Raw genomic sequence first — 22,239 nt, forward strand, 5'->3', positions numbered from 1 at the left:
TTTTACTTAGGGACTTGACAGATCACGAGAGAGAGAAAGACACACAGACAGAGAGGACAAAGGGCTGGTAGGGGCAGAGGGAGAGGGAGAAGCAGGCTTCCTGCTGACCAGGGAGCCTGATGCAAGGCTTGTTGCCAGGACCCTGAGATCAGGATCTGGGCCCAAGGCAGACCCTTGACTGACAGACAGAGCCACCCCTGCAGGTCCTTAACGAGTGTGCCCAACAAATATCCTCACAGTAGGATCTCCTGGATGTGATGTCCCATCTGTATTCCCGGAGAAAGACGAATGCGCTAAGATCCTGCCCACAAAGTTTGCCTGTTTTAGAGCAGAGCGGTTTGGGTGCCCCGCGCGTAACAAGGTAAATCCTGTCTCCTTCAAGGTCAAGGCACATGCGACCGAGAGGCACTGAACAGAACATACTGGCCAAATGTATTAGAGCAAAATATTCACCCTCGTTAAATCTGTGGGGCTCCCTCATGGCTTTTTCAACGACTTAACCTCAAAGAGAAAGCAAGAGCAAAAGCTAGCAAAGGAGCCGGGGCCCGGGGTGGTGGCAGGGACAGAAAGGCAGAGGCGGAGAAAATCCCAAGCGGACTCCACCCTGAGCACACAGCCCGACATGGGACCCTAGCCCATGACCCTGAGAGCCTGACCTGAGCCAAAAGCTCAACCCACTGAGCCCCCCAGGTGTCTCCGGTGTTTTCAGGGTACAGGGGTTTATTTTATCAGGGACGGTAAGACAAGCAGATACACAAGGAACTCTCACAACGCAAGAAGCGTTCATCGACTCCCTGATCCCAGGAGAGAGGAGGTCCTGAGAGCCATGGAGGGCCACCCAGGGAAGCACCAGGGGCGGTCAGGAGAAAGAGGGAGTGAAGGGACAGACGACACGGGCAAGACCCTTTACTGTGGTTTCCATGGCAAGGGGCAGGTGAATCCGGCTAAGCACATTTAAGACTGCCTAGTCGGTGTCATGTCAGTGGGTTCCGGGACACAGTGGTGTCTGTCTGGAGTCGTCTGTCCCTGCCCCTGGGGTGATCAGGGCAGGGGATAGTGGCCCAGAGTGAGAGTTTCTTACAAGAGGTGGTTGGGGGTAAAGGCTCCAAATTGGTTGCTTTACACGTGAAAGCTCTGCCTGTAGGCAAGCTGCGGACCATCTCTAGGAATTAAGTAAGCCTGCCAGGGAAAGTCCCTCCAAAGTCAGCAAGGCCCGAGATGTCAAAGCAGGAAAGACAGAAGGCAGAATCTATGGTTCTTATACTCGCTATAAACAGAGCGTGCATTAAGCCCGTGAAGGTCAGCCAACCGGTGCATCTTGGCAACAGTACACTTCATTCAGAACCTACGCTGTAGAGGCACAGGAGGCAATCGGCCTCCTTGGAATTTTGCCAATTAAATTATTTTAGTGAATTTATGATTTCCTTTTTACTTTTTATTGGTTAGAGATTTGATGTATTCATTTAAGAGAGCGAGAGAGCGAGAGAGCGAGCAAGCAAGTGGGACAGAGCAGGACCCCGGGGGAGCAGCAGGGAGAGGCAGAGGGAGAAGCAGACTGACTCCTTGCCCAGCAGGGAGCTTGACATGGGGCTCTATTCCAGGATCCCGGGATCAAGACCTGAACTGAGGTCAGGTGATTAACCATGTGAGCCACCCGGGTGCCCTTGTAAATGTTGGATCTACAACCGGGTCAAATTCTGAACCTACGATGAATTAGTTCGTGGGGGCCCCGGGGGGGGGGTCCCCCTACCTCCTGTATTCAGTTTTCTCTCTCCCACTCCTCCTTTGCTCGGGTTTGTGTCTTCCTGGATATACTGGGGGTGGGGTGGGGGGGTGTCTTTTGCCCTGCTCCTCGTTCTCGGTTTTTTCTTCCAGAGAGTCTCAAGTCAGCATCATCAGCCTTGGGGCTAATGTCGCGGCGAGGGTTGTATGGTCGCACGCCTCCTGGCGGAAGTCAAGGTGGGACCGGATCCCCTCAGTGTGCCATTCTTACATTTCCCTGCGTCGCGGCCTCCCTCCTCCGTTGCACCCACAACACAGAGGGTCACCCCCGGGGCTGTGCTTGGGGTGTGCTTTCCCCCATAGGATCCGGACGTCCGCATCCATCACTGGCCCAACACCCAGTCCCTGGAACTGAGGCACACCAGTCAAGCATGTCCTGCGGTTGCCAACCTCAGGGGGGAGCCCTGGAGACCAATACAGGCCACATGCAGGTCACATGGGTGACGCCTCCCCCCAAGATACAGTCCATTCTCCTTCATTCTCACCTTGTTGGCTAGGAGGGGACCTTAGTTTGGAAATGGATGGCGACCTCCGTGTGAGATAACAGAACACGGGCCAACACACAAGCTGGCCGGCGATGGCCAGTTCCCTCCCGGATCGTGACTGTCCCCTCTGAAGCCAGTTAGTTAGCGAAGGAGCAGGTCAAGCTGACCCCCGCGTCCTCAGTTAACATACGGACACCGTGCCTGGGATGCTGCCACTTGTTTTAATCACCATCTCCTCAGGTCCCCGATGAGAGAGACATTCCTGCTCCGGACTTGTGGGATGCCCTGACACCCGACACGGGTGACTGACCAACGGTTTACTCGTCACATACCCTCACGCTTCAGGGGAGGAGGATACCACACACCGTGCAGGACGACACAGACGTCGCGCTTGAGAACAGAGAGAACCGGCAGCAGGGCCTTCGAAGGCAAGACTCGCTTCTTGAAACAAGAGGGTGTGGCAAGTCCTGGTTCCCATGGGAGGGGGTGAGTGGCTGGCCTGAAGAATTCAGTGGGCTTCTAGGGAACCGAACGCTGCTCCCCCAAAACCAACAGGCACTATGGCTAGTCCCTAGGATGAGAAGGGTGTTTGGGGAAGAGACCTCCCCTGTGAGGGAAGAGGGAGAGGAGAACGTGCAGGATGCCATTCGGGTCCCTCCTTGATCTTCCGCGTGTCAACACAGCCCCTGACACGGAATCTTCATTGCAGGCCTTATGCCCCAAGAGGGTACGACAAATGCTTCTAGAACTAACAACGGAACGTCCCAGACAAACAGGATACGGGCTAAACACAGAAAGGTAAGCTGTATTCCTCTATGCCGGCAACGAATATGGAGGCTCCACAATCCAACACACCTTTGCAAAGAAACTACTTCGTACAAAGAAACTACTTCGGGATAAATCTAACAGTGCCTGTCCAGGCATCCCATGCTGAAAGCTATTTAGCACTGATACAGGAAGTCCAAGATAGAAATAAATGGAAGAGATACACCACGTTCGTGATCTGGAAGACTAGGCATCGTCACGATGTCAATTCTCCCCAGACTGATAGAGAGACGTAACGCCATGTCTATCAAAATCCTGTCAGCTTCGTGTGTTTTCGTAGAGATAGACAAAAATATTCTAAAATCTATGTGGAAGGACAAAGGAATCCGAGTAGTTTCAAAACCGGTTTTGAAAAGAAGAGTAATTTGGGAACGCAGTCTTTAGAGTTTCAGAGCTTAGTAGTAGTTGTAACAAGGAAGCCCGTGTTGGTATTGGCAGGACGACAGTCCCACAGAACAAAGACTCCAGAAACAGTCCCCACAAGTATGCCCATCTGAGTTTTGAAAAGGGTGCTGAGGCAATTCCATTCCAGACAGCTCGGTTTGGTGCCGACCACAGCCATCTAGAGCTTGTGAGGAGCTCAGAGAGGCCACCCTCGGAACACAGCAGCAGCAGAGGGGGAGGATGGTGGTGTGACCGAGCTCCTGCCAGGTGGGAATGGGAGAGAGACTGTGTGCCCAGGGTTGTGTGGGTGGGCGGGGCCCAAAGACCTATCCGGCGGGCGATGCCTTCCGAAGGCCGGGGGAGCAGGGAAACTGTCCATTCAGCGTGGGGGCCCGGCACCCAGGAGCGGGAAGGTGGTTAGGATAGCTGACGGGCGGGGCACTGAGACACTTGAGCGGAGTCTGAGCAAAAGCACCTCCCGTTTTCCAGGCTTCTGTGAGGCTTGCTGCTTGTCTGGCGTCTCAAGACCCCACAACCTTGTCCCGGTGGGCGTAGCACCTCACAACCTCCAGACCCACGGACACTGGTCTGAGGACAGACACCCCTTTCCAGCTCCTGTACTTCGTCCTCAAGGTCGGCGCGGAGGACCAAGAAGTGAGCAGCCCTTGGGAAGATGCTCCTCTGCACGGAGGTACCTGTAGGGCATGATGTCAGGGCCCCGTGTCTCCGGGGGGGCTGGGGCCTCGCTGGGAGGCGGGCCTGTGTCTCAGGAGTACACCGGTTTGCCAAAAGGTAGCCGTCAGCTTGTGTGCCCCTCCTTTCACAGCTGAGAGGAGCCCAGAACGGGGCCTCGTTGATGGAGCTGCTAACTATGTGGGGGGCCTGGAGACAGAGCGAGCGGAAATGCGGCCGAACCGGGCAGATGAGGTTTCAGCCTTGCTGGGGCTCAAGTCCCGCTAGAAGAGACCGACTTGAAGCCCGTAAGTGGAGTGTTGATGGGAGAGGAGTTCCGTTCTCCTCCTCGAGTAGGTTACGTTCCACGAGGGGTTGTCAGGATCCCCACCGTGCACCTGAGATCAGGCCAGTCAGGGGTCAGTGTGTGTGTGTGTGTGTGTGTGTGTGTGTGTGCGTGTGTGTGTGTGTCTGTGTGCGTGTGTGTGTGTCTGTAGGGGGAATGGCCTTCCTTTTGGGTGGGTTGTGGCTCTCAGTGATTGGAACCCATGATGAACAGGACTGACAGGATGCGTGAGGGACTCACCCCCTGGCTGGCCAAGACAGGAAGGAAATAACGACCCGTGAAATTCGTCATTACTGTTTTGCATTGAGTGCTGGGAAGTACAGGGTGCGTTAGAGTTTGTAATTTGCTGAGTAATGTTCAAGCGGAGACCAGGAGGCTAAGAAATCAAGGCGGATGTGGGAAGGTGTTCCGTTAGGGCCGGGAAGGATGTGTAGTGTTGAAGGAATTGACAGAATGTCCTTGAAGCTGGGGCCACGTGGGGACCGTGGGGTGGGGAAAACCAACGTTTGGGGTGACGACTTGTCGTTTTTGTAGGGTCTTGGAAACGAATCATAGTGATTTAAAACATTGGGTCCAGACCCCAAGCAGATCCTACCTCTGCCTCTTATGAGCCGTGTTGCTAAAGCATTGTACGTCTCCGTTCCCTGATGGGACGAATGGGGATGATGATAATCCCACGTCATAGAGGACCGTAAAGACGAAGTGAAATTTAACATTAACAAAACACTTAGCGCCATGTCTGACACGCAGGAGGTGTCCGTGGTGGCTCGTTCAAGACGTAAAGAAATACACAGATTAGTTTGGAAGACTTGGGGACAGTCTGTGGTGACGTTTGTGAACATACGTGGACTCCATGCCACTTCATTTCTTCTCCAGCTTTCAGATGCTCTTGACCACATGTGTCACACTGTTGAATGAGAAAGAATTTTTCTCAAATGGACAGTTCTTTGTCCAGAGAGTCTGCAGCGCCACTGAAATGACGAGAGGGAAATAAAAGGCTTTGCAGTACCGTGTCCCAATTAGCTGTGCTTAAAATGCCCTGATAAATTGATTTAGTTCGTATGTGTGGGTAACCGTTTGTGCGAACTTGCTTCAAGTCAATTGACTCTAGAGTCACTGAGACACAGAATACGGACAGAGAAGTAGTATGGCTAGAGCTTGGCTTTTCTGGACTCTCTATGGGATAGGTGTTTTGTTCTGTTTTGTTTTTGTTTTCAGGTAGGAAACATCTTTATTATTGGCCTCGACTCATTCATCATACAGTGTCCAACGTGGATTCCGTGTCCTGACAACCTGCCTGGCGCATTACTCCGCTGGCCGCTCTGGTCCAGACGTCAGGCCGTCCCCCGAGGGAAGCCAACCCCACCGGCCCCAAAAGTTCATGCCTGGGGTGCTGAGCGCCAGCCTGTCCCAGGAATGGGCCCCTTGGTTCCTGGCCCTCTACTCCGGCCAGCAGTTCTGGGGAGGCCGAGGCTGGAGCCCGACACTCTCCTTGGTTTCGGGATCGTTTAAGAAAACCGAGGAGACAAACGTTTCACCGTCTTTAAAAACACAGGAGTCTGAGGAGAGAAGCCAAGGTCCGCCGCTTGGCAGCTCCGTGGGAGGACGAAGCATCCGTGTCCCTTGCCGCCGACCCACTCTGCGCCGCCTCCTTATGCCCACGCGGAAGCCCATTTTCAGGCGGCGGTATTGGCACAGGTGGTGCTGGCCGACCTGGCAGCGACGGTCGGAGACGCGGGTGTAGCCGGGGTAGCTGCGGTTGCTGTGGATGCCTCCGCTGGAAGCAGCTCTCGGGGCCCTCGCAGGGGAAGACGCTGTAGCGCTTGCCGCTCGACATGTGCCCACACCCCATGCAGTCCACCTGCAGCTCCGGCTTCGCCAGGCTCGGAGTCGCTGGCAGCGCCCGGGGCCGAGGCCCCGGAAGCTGCTGGAGGCCTGCAAGGCCCCGTGGCCAGCACTTCGCGAGCTGCCGCCCCCTCTGTGGCCGCACCTTCCCTGCCTGGGCCTCAGGCGGGGCCCCGGACTCGCTCGCCTTTGCCGCCGCCGCCACCCACCCTGGGAGCCGGCCTCATGCTGCAGCCGCTTTTCTCTGGGATCGTTTTTATCATTTCTCTGCTCTCCTCTGTCTCAGTCTCCCGACGCCTTCCTGCGTCTGCAGCCCACACATTGTCGGGGAAGTTTGGGTTTGGAATGGCAGACTAAATAGTGGTTCCCAACCCAGTGCTAACCAGCAAAGCATGAAGGACTTTGGCGTTTTTTGTCTTTTTTTTTTTTTTTTTTTTTTTTTAAAGATTTTGTTCTTTGGACAGTGAGAGATCACAAGTAGGCAGAGAGGCAGGCAGAGAGAGGGGGAAGCAGGCTCCTTGCTGAGCAGAGAGTCCGATGCAGAGCTGGATCCCAGGACCCTGAGATATTGACCTGAGCCGAAAGCAGAGGCCTTAACCCACTGAGCCACCCAGGCGCCCCCTGTGGCCATTTTTTTTTAAAGAAAAGACAGATGCTTATGTCCAACTCTAGACTCAGGGAGTCAGAGCCCTCTGGGATAGGCCCCAGGGTACAAGGACCAAGCATGTTTACCATCTAGATGCATTTCACGGCAGCTTTTTTGGCACTGGGCTTTCCATTATCTGAAAAAAAACATTCAGCGAGATTGGGAGAACCCAATAAACTAACGTTTGATGACATTTAGCAGGGCTCTGCCCTTCAGGGTCTGGGATAGCGTGAGCTACATGTTTGGTGTAACGTGTTACACACCCTTAGGTCTTGTCAGAAAGGGATGGATTGGGGCGCCTGGGTGGCTCCGTAGGTTAAAGCCTCTGCCTTCGGCGCACGTCATGATCCCAGGGTCCTGGGATGGAGCCCCGCATCGGGCTCTCGGCTCAGCAGGGAGCCTGCTTCCTCCTCTCTCTGCCTGTCTCTCTGCCTACTTGTGATCTCTCTCTGGGAAAAAGAAATATATATATATATATATATATATATATATATATATTAAACCTTTAAAAAACAAAATAAATTTAAAAATTTTGAAAACGTTACGGACTGTTTTTTCTTTTGCTTGGTTTTGTACATCAATTTTATGTATTTCACAGAGAACGAGCCAGACAGCATAAGCAGGGGGGGACAGCAGGGGGAGAGGGAGAAGCAGGCTCCCCGCTGAGCAGGGAGCCCAACAAGAGGCTGGATCCCAGGACCCTGAGATCAGGACCAGGACCTGAGCTGATCCCAAGAGTCGGACTCTGAGCCAAACCGAGCCACCCAGGCACCCTTACAGGAAAATAAATGGCCAGGCTAAAGAAAGAGCAGGGACAAAGTGAGGCCTGTCATTAGAAGAGGCGTGTGAGACCTGTTCACCAACGGCAAGGTAACGCGTCGTCTTCTCACTCGGGACTTAACAGATACAGAGAGTCAACATATTTGTGAGATAATCAGATCAATCTGAACTGTGACTTGACATGTCACGCCACTGAGAAATTATGTTGAAATGTTTAAAGAGTGACGATACTTTTGTGGGTCTATCTATGTGTGTGTCGCACAAGGGCAGTTTTGTTCCCTGGGAGATGTTTGGCCACGTCTAGGACACATTCGGTGGTCAGAAGCAGGAGTGAGGAAGACACTCTCTGCCTCTGGTGTGTGGAGACCAGGGGTGCTGCTAAGCATCCTAGTAAGCTCAGGACAGGGCCCTCAGCCAAGAACGATGGGGCCCAAGATGTGGGCAACGCCAAGATTGGGAAACCCTGTTCTGGAGACACATGTTGAAGTAGCTGTGCGTCCAATGACAGGATGAAGATATTTGCTTCAAGGGGCGCCCGGGTGGCTCAGTGGGTTGAGCCGCTGCCTTCGGCTCAGATCATGATTCCAGGGTCCTGGGATTGAGCCCTGCATGGGGCTCTCTGCTCAGCACGGAGCCTGCTTCCCCCCTTCTCTCTCTGCCTGCCTCTCTGCCTACTTGTGATCTGTCAAATAAATAAATAAATAAATAAATAAATAAATAAAATCTTTAATTAAGAAAAATAAAAAAGAAGAGATTTATTCAACATAGGCCTAAATGGGTTAACAACGTAAGTGTCCAACAACATGTGAATGAAGAAACAGACTGAGTATATCCATACAAGGCAATGCTATACACCGGTAAAGAAGGAATCAACTACTGATCAATGCAACAAACATGCACGACTTAAACACACTGTCTCCCCAAAAGCAGCTAAAACAGTATACACAATAGGATTCTATGTAAATGAGATTCTATTTAGAAATTCTGTCCTATACAGTGAGAGAAAGCAGCCTGTGGTTGGCAAAGAGAAGGGTAACGGTGGGGTCAAGGAGTGGGAAGGAGCATGAGGAAACTTTCTGGAGTCCTGGAAATGTTTTCATCTGACCATGCTGGTCGTGGTTCTAAAAATGCATACAGTTGTCAAAACGAAAATTAGGCATGTACACCTGAAACTCATGTAACACTGCACATCAAATATACAAAAAATAAAAACAAAAAGCCATACATTTAAAATACACACAATGTACACGATTTCCCTAATCACACTGACTGTAACAAGTATCGAGAGAAGAATCCCACTCATAACTACATTAGAAGGAGTAAAATACCTACGAACAAATTTAACCAAGAAAGTGAAAGACCTGCACGAAACTGAAAAGATGCAATTCATGCAAGGATATCCCGTGTTCATGTATGAATGAGTATTATTAAAATGTCCACACTATCCAAGTCAACCTACAGATTCAACGCTATCCCAGCATTTTTCGCAGAAAAAGAACAATCTTAACATTTGTATGAAACCGCAAAACACCCCAAATAGCAAAACAAAAAACAAAAAACAAAAAAACCAGGAGGCACCACCTTTCCCAATTTTAAACTGTTACCACGAAGATACAGAAATCAAACGAAATGGCATTGGCATGAAAACAAATACACAGATCAATGAAAGAGAGGAGAGTTCAGAAATAAACATACATATATGTATAGATATATGGGTTTAATCACATATAATAAGAAAGCCAAGAATATGCAATAAGGAAAAAAAAGAGTAACCTCCATCAATAGTGCTGGGAAAACAGGACAGCCACATGCAAAAGAATGAAACTGGACCACTACCTTACACCACAAACAAAAAGTAAATAAAAATGGATGAAAGACGTGAATGTAAGACCAGAAACCATAAAACTCCTAGAAGAAAACACTGTCAAGTAGGCTACTTGACTGAGGTCTTGCTGACAATTGTTTGATTTGGCAACAAAAGCAAAAGCAAACAAACTCAGACTAAATCAAATTAAACAACTTCTGCACAGCCAAGAAAAAAACAAAATGAAAAGGCAGCCTGGTGAATAGGGGAGAGTATTTATATATCGTATATCTGATGAGAGATGAACATCCAGTATCTATACAACAGATACTGTATAGATGTAAGACATACATCTATATCTTATACAACTCGACAGCAAAATCTAGTTTGATTTAAAAATGCCCAGAGGATCTGAGGAGACATTTTTCCAAAGGAGACATACAGATGGCCAACAGACACAGTAAAAAAAAAAAAAAAAAAATGCTCAACATCACAAGTCATCAGGGAAATGCCAATCAAAACCATCGTGAGTTCTATCACCTCACACCCGTTAGAATGGCTACCATCAAAAAGACTAGAAGACTAGACTAGAAGACGAGAAGTGACCACTGCTGGCAAGGAGGGGAAGAAAAGGGAACCCTTGTGCACTGCTGGTAGAATGGATATGATGTAACCACTACTGAAAACAGTATCCTCACAAAGCTCAAAGTAGAACTACCATAGGATCAAGCAATTCAACTTCTGGTTCTTTATCTAAAGGGAACAAACACTATCTCCCAGAGACAGCGGCATTTCCATGTTCACTGCACCCCTGTTTACGATAACTAAGATATCTCCATCGACAGGTGCAGGGATTTTTACAAACATCAGAGACACATGCACATATGTGTGCATGCACATGCACTCACACACAATTGTTCAGGCATAGAAAGGAACGAAATTTTGCCATCTGTAACAACACAGATGGACCCTGAGGGCATTACACTAAGGGAAGTGAGACAGAAAAAGATACATACTGTATGATCTCACTTAAACATGGAATCTTCAAAACAAAAACAAAAGCAGAAACAAAAACAAACCACCATGAAAAATACTATGAACTCACAAATACAGAGAGTGGATTGGTGGTTGCCAGAGGCAGGGTGTAGGGGTGGGTAAAACAGGTAAGGCAATCAAAAGGAACAAACTTCCCGTTATCAAATAATTAAGGTCTGGGGATGTAATATACAGCTCCATATATGACTCTAGTTAATACTACTATATTGCATACCTGAAAGCTGAGAGTCATTTTTAAAGGTTCTTATTAAAAAGAAAAAAAAAAAAAAAGGATGATGTTAACTAGACTTACTAGGGTGATCATTTCACAATATTGAGAAATATCAAATCATGACATACATATCTGAAACTAATATTATATGTTAATTATACTTCAATTTCAAAGAGGACACTCATTTTTTTAAAAGTACCTTGATTGGGGTGACTTATGTTTTATATGTCTACACTTATGTCAGAACTTAATAAACTATACACTGTAAATATGTACACTTTATGGGATGTCCATTCTAATTCAGTAAAACTTCAAGACAAAAAAAAAAAAACCTAAATGGTGTCTTGAATAATTAGTCCCCTCTTCCCTTTTCCATAAATAAATTGCTACAGACAAACACTAAAAATGTAGATAACTTGAAAAAAGAAGAAACTTGAGTGAGCTGGGAAAACCACTTAAACTGAGCCTATGAAACCAACAACAAATGTCCTTTTCACGTGTGAAACAATCAATATTCGTCAAAATAAGGATCTAGATGGGAAAGCCCACTGTACCAGGAAGTTTCTGACCTAAATCTCATTCTCCGCCATCTCTTCCCCAACCAACTTCCAGCCACCAGTGATCATTTAAAAAGTCTAGACCTATATAATACTTTTGAAGGATTAAAGAATTTGGCACTCATATACATAAACGATACTTTTTTCCCCAAGGATCTGAGAGAGAGAACCCACGTGTGCGTTAACAGGAGAGGAAGAGAGAATCTCCAACAGACTCTGTGCTGAGTGGGGAGCCTGAGGCGGGGCTGGATCAAAGGACCATGACCCGAGCTGAAGGCAGAGGCTTCAACCCACAATGTTTAACATAAACATTTTTAAGTTGGTTCTAGGCAGACACATGGTAATGATATTACACTATACAGAGCTCTGATCAGTCATGGCTTTCAAACACTCTCTCTTTTTTTTTTTTTACTAAGAACATGTTAATGGAGGAAAAACTCTTGGGAGAATTGGTGAGTTTGCAACTTACGTCTCCAGCTGCGGCAGCCTGCGAGTTGGTGTAAATCCCAAAGGGTCCAGAATCTGAGTAACTGGCGTTCAAAGCGGAAACCTGAAATAGAACGAAATTTTACTGGATGTCATTTTACCAGGGAACACAGGGCCCAATTTCCCAAATAGACAAAAGCCTGGGACCTTCCCGGTACAAGCGAAAGAGATGAATTACGATTTCACGTAACCAGTTCTGGCAAGGGCCGCAGTGTTTTGGATGTGGGTTACTTCTTTCAAAACCATAATGGTTTTAACATTTTTCACTTAAATCTTTCTAAACCAGACTGCTCGCTTTACTTTTTTGCTGGTATTTTCTAACGTTCTTTGATGATTAAAGGTTAACGTCCACATTTATTTATTGTGATCACAGTATTATCACAGCGGCAGGATGGCTGAAGGGTACACACACTGTGGGCTTCAGTATCAGACAAGCCCGCTCTGTTCCCTCTGCTAGTGCTGAGGGCCCCCTTTTTTGCCAATTCACTTACACTTCTCCTACAGACGAAAGTCAAAGGGCTGGGGGAAAATGCTCAGCAGACGTTACCAGATATCCAAGGTAGCCGCAAGTTCAGCCTCAGGACTGGGTATTGCTGTCTGCAGTCTGAGCAGAGTGTTACGCTCCCTGAGGACAACAAGAATGCTCAGTGTCGTGTTTCCCAGTGTTTATGTGGACGCTTTACACAAAGATCACCTAGGCTGTTTTTAAAAGTACAGACTTTCCAGTTCCTCTAACAGATTTACTCAATCAGATCCCCACAGATGCAATCTGGAAAGCCGCATTTCAAAAATAATTCCAGGTGATTCGTAGGCATGTGAAAGTTGGAGAACCACGGGCTTAGCCCATAGAAGGCGTAAGAAGAAATGTTCTTTCAGGATTTGAAGTTTAATGACCATTTTGAGACTATCCTATTCATATCTCCAATTTCCGGCCAAATGCTCAAGTAGGAATTTCCATTAAATGACATCACTGATCAGAACTGAACTGCAGCCACCCAAAAGCATCCTTAACATTCAGAGGTAAACAGCAGTATGAAGAAAACAGCAGCATGAGCGAGGAAAGAGGAAACATAGAGGGAATTCAAAGAGCAGCAGCTAAATGTGATAAAGGACTAATTTAAGATAACGGTTTTCAAACAATGCTCCAGGGAACGCCAAGGTTCTACGGAGACAATTCCAAGGCATTTGGTGACAAGTAAACATTAAAAAATTTCTTTAAAAGGGAACATTTTTGGTTTAGCATTGCAGCTAGGAAACTGTAGGGGATGAAAAAGGTTCCTCTGCTTTAAAAAAAAAAAAAAATTGTTTTTTTTGAGAACCATCATTTATGCGGTACCTGGGTGGCTCAGCGGGTTAAGCTTCTGCCTTCGGCTCAGGTCATGATCCCAGAGTCCTGGGCTCAAGCCCCGTATCAGGGCTCTCTGCTTGCTAGGGAGCCTGCTTCCTCCTCTCTCTCTCTCTGCCTGCCTCTCTGCCTACTTGTGATCTCTACCTATCAAACAAACAAACAAATAAATAAATCTTAAAAAAAGAAAAAGAAAAAGAAAAAGAAAATCATCATTTCAGAGAGAAAAACCCTCTAAAAGCCTGAGATACAGGGGAACCATTTTAGATTTCTAAATCAACATGACCATATATAATGAACTCTGCTCCAACCAAAAGCCTGATTTCTGGCCTGACACCCACACATACACCATACACATCTGTTTTGTGAATGAGATGCCTACAGGAAAATCACGTTGTCCTTAAAATAATGACCAGTGCCCCTACTCCCTGCGTTCCTTTGTAATAAAACTTGTGATTCCTGCCTGTATGCTAATTTATAAATCTTTTGAGCTTTTACAAAATGTAAAAAGTAAATGATCCTATAAAAACTGTTCATCCTCCAGAGCACTTTCTTCCCTGTGAAGAGCATGTTCCCAGGAGCGCCTGGGTGGCTCAGTGGATTAAAGCCTCTGCCTTTGGCTCAGGTCATGAGCCGCGGGAAGGAAGAAAACTCAACCAAGAAACACCTCTGTAAGAACCCGGCCTATATAAGAACATGGCACAGGGTGGCAAAAAAGGCAACCAGGTCTAGCCTTAGACCTGTCCCTAGGTATGTTGTAGTGGGCAAGGCCTTGACTGCTCTTGTCTGTAATAAAATTTAAAAATAAAATGAGACTAAAAAAAAAAAAAAAAAAAAAGTAAAATCAGTAAAAGCAAAATAAAAGCAATACAAGTAGCTACCATGCGTGGGGGGGGGGGGGTGCGCCGGGGTGGTTCAGTGGAGTGAAGCCACTGCCTTCGCCTCAGGTCAGGATCTCAGGGTCCTGGAATCGAGCCCCGCATCGGGCTCTCTGCTGAGCAGGGAGCATGCTTCCTCTTCTCTCTCTCTGCCTGCCTCTGTACCTACTTGTGATCTGTCAAATAAATAAAGAAAATCTTTAAAAAAAAAAAAAAAAAAGCTACCGTGTATTCAGCGCTTCTCATATGCCCACTGCTACACATCATTCTCATGAGTTCTCTTAATAATCCAGAGAAGTTATCCCTTTAAAAACACGGACCTGGGGGATGCCTGGGTGACCAAGTCCGTTAAGCTGCTGCCTTCAGCTCAGGTCATGATCCCAGGATCCCATATCGGGCTCCTTGCTCAGCAGGGAGCCTGTTTCTCTCTCTGCCTCTGCCTGCCACAATGCCTGCTTGGGCTCTCGATCTCTCTCTCTCTCTCTCTGACAAACAAGTAAGTAAATAAATAAAATCTTTAAAACAACGACAACAACAACAACAAAGACCTGAGGCTCCAAGAGATCCAGAACAGCTCAGGCCTGCCTGACAGCCTGACAGTGCCATAAACGCTCCTGTACAAATTAACTCACTCACTCCTCACTACAATCCTATGAAGTCAGGACTGTTATTATTCCCATTTTTCGGATAAGGAGACAGGCACAGAGAGATTATTCAACTTGTCCAGGACACACAGCTAAGCAGTCTACCTCCAGAGCATGGACTCCCAACCACCACGCAATTCTGCTGAAGGTCACTGAGCCAGGCATAAGAGCGAGAGCCGGGATTCAGACCCAAGCTGAGTAATTTTAAACCTCGAAAGCATAACCCTTTCCACTAGGGCAGAAGAGAAAAACAGGCAGCCAGTGGTGCAAACTCAGTGATCTCAGAAATCAGGAAATTTTATTCTCAAATAAAACCAAGACTGGTCTCGGACCAAAGTCCTGAAAAAGAGTTCTCAACTCTAACTCACACACCCACACAGTAACAAGCAACTGGCACCGAGCGGGGGACCGTCCCATCAGATGGGACATGGACACTCGGGTTCACCGTAGTCCTCACCACTCCTGCCTGCCTTACACTGGCCAACTTGATCCATGTGCATCACTCCTGCCTCTGAAGGAATCGGAGTCGGCTACCCCTCCACCCATAGGACAGCCCAAATTCCCTTCACCAAGGTCTGACTCTACAGTAAATGCAATGATAAAAGGAGAACTCAAAAAACTTCTATTAAGGCCAAGACAGAAGTTTCAAAGACTCTGGCCGTAAGTTCGCTGGAAATCAAGAAATCTGGGATGCTGGGCACTGGCAGAATCAATGAAAAAGGAGGTATGTGAGTGGGCAGAGGCAGAAGGAAAAGAGGAAGCGGGAAAACATACTGAGGTTGCTCAGAGAGTGTTGAGCCACCACGGAAATAGAGGCAGAAAGCAAATGTCTCACGCTCCCACTTACCTGTTCATAGTTTATGAACGTGGCGGTGTCAAAACTGCTGGCTGTCCACTTGAGAAGGCTGGCCGGCTGCTCCGGAGTCATATAAACCAGCACACATTGGGTGATCAGGAGTGTTGGCAATCTTACGAGAAGAAAAAAGGCACATCCACATGTATTCATCAAACCGACTCTCTAGGGATGACTGGGTGGCTCTGTTGGGTAAGCACCTGGCTCGGGTCATGATCTCAGGGTAGTGAGATCAAGCCCACATCGGGCTCCCCATTCAGTGGGGAGTCTGCTGGAAATTCTCCCCTCCCCCTGCACACATGCTCTCCCCGCCAAGAAAGAAAGAAAGAAAAAGAAAGAAAGAAAGAAAGAAAGAAAGAAAGAAAGAAAGTTAGATGTCAAGTACACACTAAAAAAAAATGGGACTCTCTAATGGCACCCATGGGGCAGTACTGGTGGGGCAGTAAAACTCTGTTTTTCACACCCCAGGAAAACAAGACACACTGAACAAGCACATCAACAGTCAATGTACTAATAGATGTAGAACACCAACGTGACCCAAAGTTTCAGACTGTAAAAAGGTGAGCAATGAGCAAGGATTTGTCTCGCTTCTGAAACAGTGTTAAAGGCACGTGGTGTTGTGGAGACATAGCTACAAATTCTCCCCTTCCCCTACCCCCGATAGTCCAAAATGGTGGAGGAGTAGGAGACCTTGGTTTTGGCTGGTCCCAGGAACTCAGTTAGAGAGCTATCACATCATTCTGAACACCCACAAACTCAACCGGAGATCGAAGCATAGCTGCAACTCTACAAATAGGAAAGGGACCCCTTTCTGCAAGGTAGGAGGTGCCGAGAAGTGAATCCGAGGCAACATACCGGAAGATAAACCGTGGGGGTTGGGGGAGCCTCCATAAACCGGCACCACAAAGTGACAGAGCAGCAGAGCACAAAATCGGAACTTTCAGACGTCTGTCCTGGCTCACCAGGATGTCCCTGCCTGAAAGGAGCTCCGGTGGTGAAGCAGGGCAGAATCCTGGGGGTGCCTGAGTGTGGCAGAGCTCCTGGGCATCGGAGCAGGGAACACGGCTGCAATCAGAGAGCCCAGGAGGGGGTTCTCAGCTTGGGGTTGCTAGAAACTGTGAACCAAGGCATGGTCAGGTGACTGCTCCCGGACTAGGGGCCCAGGAAGCAGCAGAACCACCACAAGAACCCCCTTCCTCCCCTGGGAGGCGTGGCACGGGTGCACACTGCAGGAGTCGGCACAGTTTGCAGACTTGAAAGGGATCATGTGCCTGAGATAGAAATGCTCGGTCACAGGCTGGATGAGGATGGAGTGTGGTTGGAGACCAGGGAGATAGGAGTGATTGACTGCTTTCCTCTGAGGGCTCACCGATACCAGACTGGATAAAAAAGCAAGACCATGGAGGGCCACCCGGGTGGCTCAGTGGGTTAAAGCCTCTGCCTTCGGCTCAGGTCATGATCCCAGGGTCCTGGGACTAAGCCCCGCATCCGCATCCGGCTCTCTGCTCAGCCGGGAGCCTGCCTCCTCCTCTCTCTCTGCCTGCCTCTCTGCCTACTTGTGATCTCTGTCAAATAAATAAATAAAATCTTAAAAAAAAGCAAGACCATCGATAATCTCTGTCTGCAAGAGACTCATCTTAGACTCAAAGACACCTCCAGATTCAAAGTGAGGGGGTGGAAAACCATTTACCATGCTAACGGACCTCCAAAGAAAGCTAGCATAGCAATCCCTGTATCAGACCTATAGAGATGAACCCAAAGACCAATAATGGATGATGAAGGACACTATATCATAAAGGGTCTATCCAACAAGAAGATCTAACCATCGTAAATATTCATGCCCCTCACATGGGACCAGCCAATTATATAAGCCAGTTAATAACAAAATTAAAGAAACACACTGGTGATAATACAATAATCGTCAGGGACCTTAACACGCCCTCACTGCCAAGGACTGACTGTCTAAGCAGAAGATCAACAAGGAAACAAGGGCTCTGGATGACACACTGCACCGGATGGACTTCACAGATACAGTCAGAGCATTCCACCCTAAGGCAACAGAATACACAGTCTTCTCGAGTGCACGTGGAACATTCTCCAGAACAGAACACCTACTGGGACACAGATCAGGTCCCAACTGGTACCAAAAGACTGGGATCATTCCCTGCCTATTTTCAGACCACCATGATTGGAAACTGGAACTCAATCACAAGAGGAAAGTTGGAAAGAACTCAAATACACGGAGGCTAAAGAAGAATTTTAAACTTCAGGGAAACCAACGAAAATGAAAGCATAACTGTGCAAAATTCTGGGGATGCAACAAAGAGAGGGAAGTATCTAGTAATACAAGCCTTTCTCAAGAAACAAGATAGATCTCAGATACACAACCAAACCTGACACCTAAAGAAACTGGAGAAAGAACAGCCAATGAAGCCTACACTCAAGAGTAGAGCAGAAATCAATATAATAAAACCAAAAGGACAGGAGAACAGATCAATGACTAGGAGCTCGCTCCTTGAAAGAATTAGGAAGATCGATAATCCCCTGGACAGATTGATCAAAACAAAAAGGAGCAAGGACCCAAATAAACAAAATCATGAATGAAAGAGGAGACGTCACAACCGCACCAAAGAAATACAAACAACCGTGAGGACGTATTACGAGCATCTATATGCCAACAAATTGGGCAATCCGGAAGAAACAGATGCATCCCTGAGATAGATACACGACCAAAACTGAACCAGGAAGAAATAGAAAACCTAAACAGACCCATAACCAGCCAAGAAACTGAAGCAGTAATCAAAAATCTCCCAACAAACCAAAGTCCAGGGCCAGAAGTCTTCCCAGGGGAAATTCTACCAACGAGCTACACGAGAATTAATACCCAATCTTCCGAAGCTGTTTCAAACACCAGAAATGGAAGGAGCCCTTCCAAACTCTTTCTATGAGGCCAGCATTACCTTGATCCCCAAACCAGACAGAGACCTCACCAAAAAGGAGAATTACAGAGCAATGTCCCTGATGAACGTGGATGCAAAAATTCTCCCGAAAATACTAGCTAATAGGATCCAACGGTACATGAAGACGATTCTTCACCACGACCAGTGGAATTTAATTCCTGGGATGCAAGGGTGGTTCGATGTCTGCAAATCAATCAATAGGGATAGACTACATAGACGAAGGAAAGGACAAGAACCATATGATCCTCTCAACAGAGGCAGAAAAAGCATAGGACAAACTACGGCATCCTTTCTTGATCAAAATTTCACAGTGTAGGGAGAGGTCCATTCCCATATTGGACCTCAATATCATAAAAGCCATCTATGAAACGCCCACAGTGAATACCATTCTCAATGGGGAAAAAGAGAGCCTTTCCCTTTTCCCCTAAGGTCAGGAACACAACAGGGATGTTCAGTATCACCACTGCTGTTCAACATAGCACTACAAGTCCTAAGCCTCAGCAATCAGACAACAGACAACAGAAAGAATAAAAGGCAGGGGTGCCGGCAAGGCTCAGTTGGCTACGTGTCTGCCTTCAACTCAGGGTCCTGGGATCGAGTCCTGATGATGCTCTCTGCTCAGCAGGGAACCTGCTTCTCCCTCTCCCTCCGTCTGATGCTCTGCCTACTTGTGATTTCTCTATCAAATAAACAAATAAAATCTTTAAAAAAGTAAGAAAGAAAGAAAGAAAGAAAGAAAGAAAGGGCAAAGAGGACATGATACTCTATGTGGAAAACCCAAAAAAGACTCCACCCCAGAATTGCTAGAACTCATACAGGAATTCAGCAAAGTAGCAGGATATAAAATCAATGCCCAGAAATCAGTTGCATTTCTATACACTAACAAGGAGACAGAAAAAAGAGAAACTAAGGAGTCGATCCCATTTGCAATTGCACCCAAAACCATAAGATACCTAGGAATAAACCTAACCAAAGAGGTAAAGGATCTGTACTCCAAAAACGGCAGAACACTTATAGGAAAGAAACTGAGGAAGACACGAAGAAATGCAGAAATGTTCCACGCTCATGGACTGGAAGAACACATATTGTTAAAATGTCTATGCTACCTAGAGCAGTCTACATAGTCAACCCAATCCCTATCAAAATACCAGCAACTTTTTTTTTTTTTTTTTTTCACAGAGATAGAACAAATAATCCCCAAACTTGTCTGGAACCAGAAAAGACCCCAGACAGCCAAAGGAGTGTTGAAAAAGAACACCAAAGCTGGTGGCATCCCAATCCCAATCTTAAGCTCTACTGCAAAGCTGTAATCATTCAGAGAGTACTGGCACAAAAACAGACAAATGGATCAATGAAACAGAATAGAGAATCTGGAAATACACCCTCAACTCTATGGTCAACTAACCTTTGACCAAGCAGGAGAGAATATCCAATGGAAAAAAGACAGTCTCTTCAACAAATGGTACTGGGAATATTGGACAGCGGCACGCAGAAGAATGAAACTACACTATTGCCTTACACCATACACAAAAATGGACTCAAAGTGGACGAAAGACCTACACCTGAGACAGGAATCCATCAAAATTGTAGAGAACACAGGCAGCAAGTTCCGTGACCTCAGCTGCAGCAACGTCTTGTCAGACACGTCTCCAAAGCCAAGGGTTAACTAAAGGCAAAAAAATGAACTACCGGGACTTCATCCAGATAGAAAGATTTTTGCACAGCATAGGGAACAGTCGACAAAACCAAGAGACAACTGGCAGGATGGAAGAAGGTACTTGCAAAAGACGCGTCAGATAAAGGGACAGTATCCACAATCTAGAGAGAGCTTCCCAAACTCAACACCCAAAGAATCATCTGATCAAGAAATAGGCAGAAGACATGGACAGACGCTTCTGCAAAGACGACATTCAAATGGCCAACAGACACATGAAAAAATGCTCCGGATCACTGGGCGTCAGGGAAATACAAAGCCAAACCACAAAGAGAGACCATTGCACAATGGTCAGAAAGGCTAATATGTATGCATGCACCAATCTATACGACACCAGCATAAATATACACAAGATTTCTATTCTATGTTAAGTTCCCTAGATAGGGGAAGGCAGGGGAAGGCTCAGGGGCAGTGCCCCAGGGCGATGAGGGGCGGGGCCGGGGCCAGGGCCCCAAGGGCGGCAAGGACTCGCGCAGGGTGGGGGTGGGGGGTCTCCGAGGGCCGACTCACCAAAGGGCTGCTCTGGGACTCCGGCACCGGTCCGGACCCGGGCTCCAGTGTGTGCCGTGGCCCAGTCCCGGGCCAGGACCCCCTGTGCCTGCTGTGTGGTGGCGGCAGGGGACGGGAGCACGCCGCCACCGAGAGAGCCGCCAGCCCAGCCCTCCTGTTGGGAGCCCAGGCCCCAGCCGGCGCAGTCGCAGCGGCGGGAGGGAACGGGCGCGTTCCCCGGCCAGGCTCTGGTTGGCCAGCTGCGGCTTCACCATGGCGACGGCAGGGGGCAGCGGGGCTCCGGCGGGGCAGCTGCAGAAGCGATTCCTAAACTGGTGCACTAGCGCCAGGCCCGGCTGACTCAGGCCTCTGCCGCCCCACACCTGGGCCACTCTGTGCAGAGCGGAGGACCCGCCCACCGGGCACCGGGCACCTCCACCGTCCGGCGCAACCCCACGCCTGGTCTAGGCGCACAGCCTCGGGAGGCCACAGAGGCACGCGCGCAGGCGGCGGCCCGGCCCGGGAACCGCCAAACCAAGGTGCGGGCGGAGCTGTTCCTGCAGGGCTGACGGGGCAAGGAGGGGCAGGACCCTCTGGAGTCTCTGGAGGCTGGCAATACCCAAAGGCTCCGTGAGGCCCGTCGTCTGCGCTGGTGTACACATCCCTGAAATGCACCACGGGTCCCCTCTCCTCGCTGGACGGATGCGTCTGACTGCACTTTCCACCTCAATGAAAGAGATGCTACTGCGTGGAAAGCTCATGCCGCCGCACTTTGTGTACTGCGACCCCACTTAGGGGGACGTCCAGGGCCAGGTGCATTTTCTGGCGGCAGGCACCTGGGTGCAGTCAGGCAGGAGCATGCACGAGGGGCCGCCCCAGGACAGCCAGCCAAGCAGGGGAAGGAGGGCAAGGGCCCAAGCCTGGTGTGGGGAGCTGCCGCGATGAGGGGCCCCAGGGTCTTGGCTGTTCGGAACTACCTGACCGGCCGCGGCTGCGGAGGCGGCTTGCGGGAGCGCGGGAGCGCGCGCGAGGTGGGGGGGCGCGGGAGCGCGCGCGCGAGGTGCTGCTTGGAAACAATGGCGGTTGGCTTTTGATTCTTAGCCTGGCGCACGCAGGGGTTCTGTGACACTTGGCGGGGTAGTCCGGCTGGACTGGACGCTTTCTCACCGCGGACCAGGGCAGTTGTATGACCGCCAGATGTTCTCCTGGGCTGGTGGGCTGGGCTGTGGCCTAGGCCATACCCTAGGGGCCGTGGACAGCAGCCACACCTCTTTGACCAGGGACATCTCTGATATTCACAGACATGTGCTGGGGAAAGGGACCTTCCCTGGGGACGCCATGGATGTGGCTGATGTCATCTCATCCCAGACACAGATCAATAGACGCCTCCCTGAGGCAGAAACGCTGGAGGCTGAAGTGACTCACTGGAAGATGTTGTGCCCGTGTTCCACCCAGGGACCAAATACCATCGACCCAG

At 48.7% G+C, this 22,239-nt stretch overlaps 1 protein-coding gene and 1 long non-coding RNA gene across 2 annotated transcripts in view; one reads left to right on the plus strand and one right to left on the minus strand.

The window, feature by feature from the left end:
• LOC309858006 (uncharacterized protein) overlaps positions 1–22,231 on the minus strand; it is a gene marked incomplete at its 5' end in the record, with an annotated part of 38,373 nt that extends 16,142 nt beyond the window's left edge. The window contains 6 exons of the mRNA XM_082750687.1: positions 11,863–11,943; positions 15,594–15,714; positions 16,455–16,611; positions 20,784–21,010; positions 21,182–21,319; positions 22,188–22,231. Of these exons, the coding sequence (XP_082606813.1) occupies positions 11,863–11,943; positions 15,594–15,714; positions 16,455–16,611; positions 20,784–21,010; positions 21,182–21,319; positions 22,188–22,231 (768 nt within the window). The remainder of the gene's footprint in view (positions 1–11,862; positions 11,944–15,593; positions 15,715–16,454; positions 16,612–20,783; positions 21,011–21,181; positions 21,320–22,187) is intronic.
• Positions 2,718–4,453, plus strand: LOC309858005. The gene is made up of 4 exons (XR_014308007.1): positions 2,718–3,065; positions 3,625–3,743; positions 3,966–4,167; positions 4,303–4,453. It is a non-coding gene; the product is annotated as an uncharacterized lncRNA (long non-coding RNA).
• Positions 22,232–22,239: the final 8 nt, after the last annotated feature.

The sequence above is a fragment of the Mustela nivalis genome, assembly GCF_964662115.1.
Source record: "Mustela nivalis genome assembly, contig: HAP1_SCAFFOLD_1716, whole genome shotgun sequence".
In the NCBI taxonomy this organism is placed as follows: domain Eukaryota; kingdom Metazoa; phylum Chordata; class Mammalia; order Carnivora; family Mustelidae; genus Mustela; species Mustela nivalis.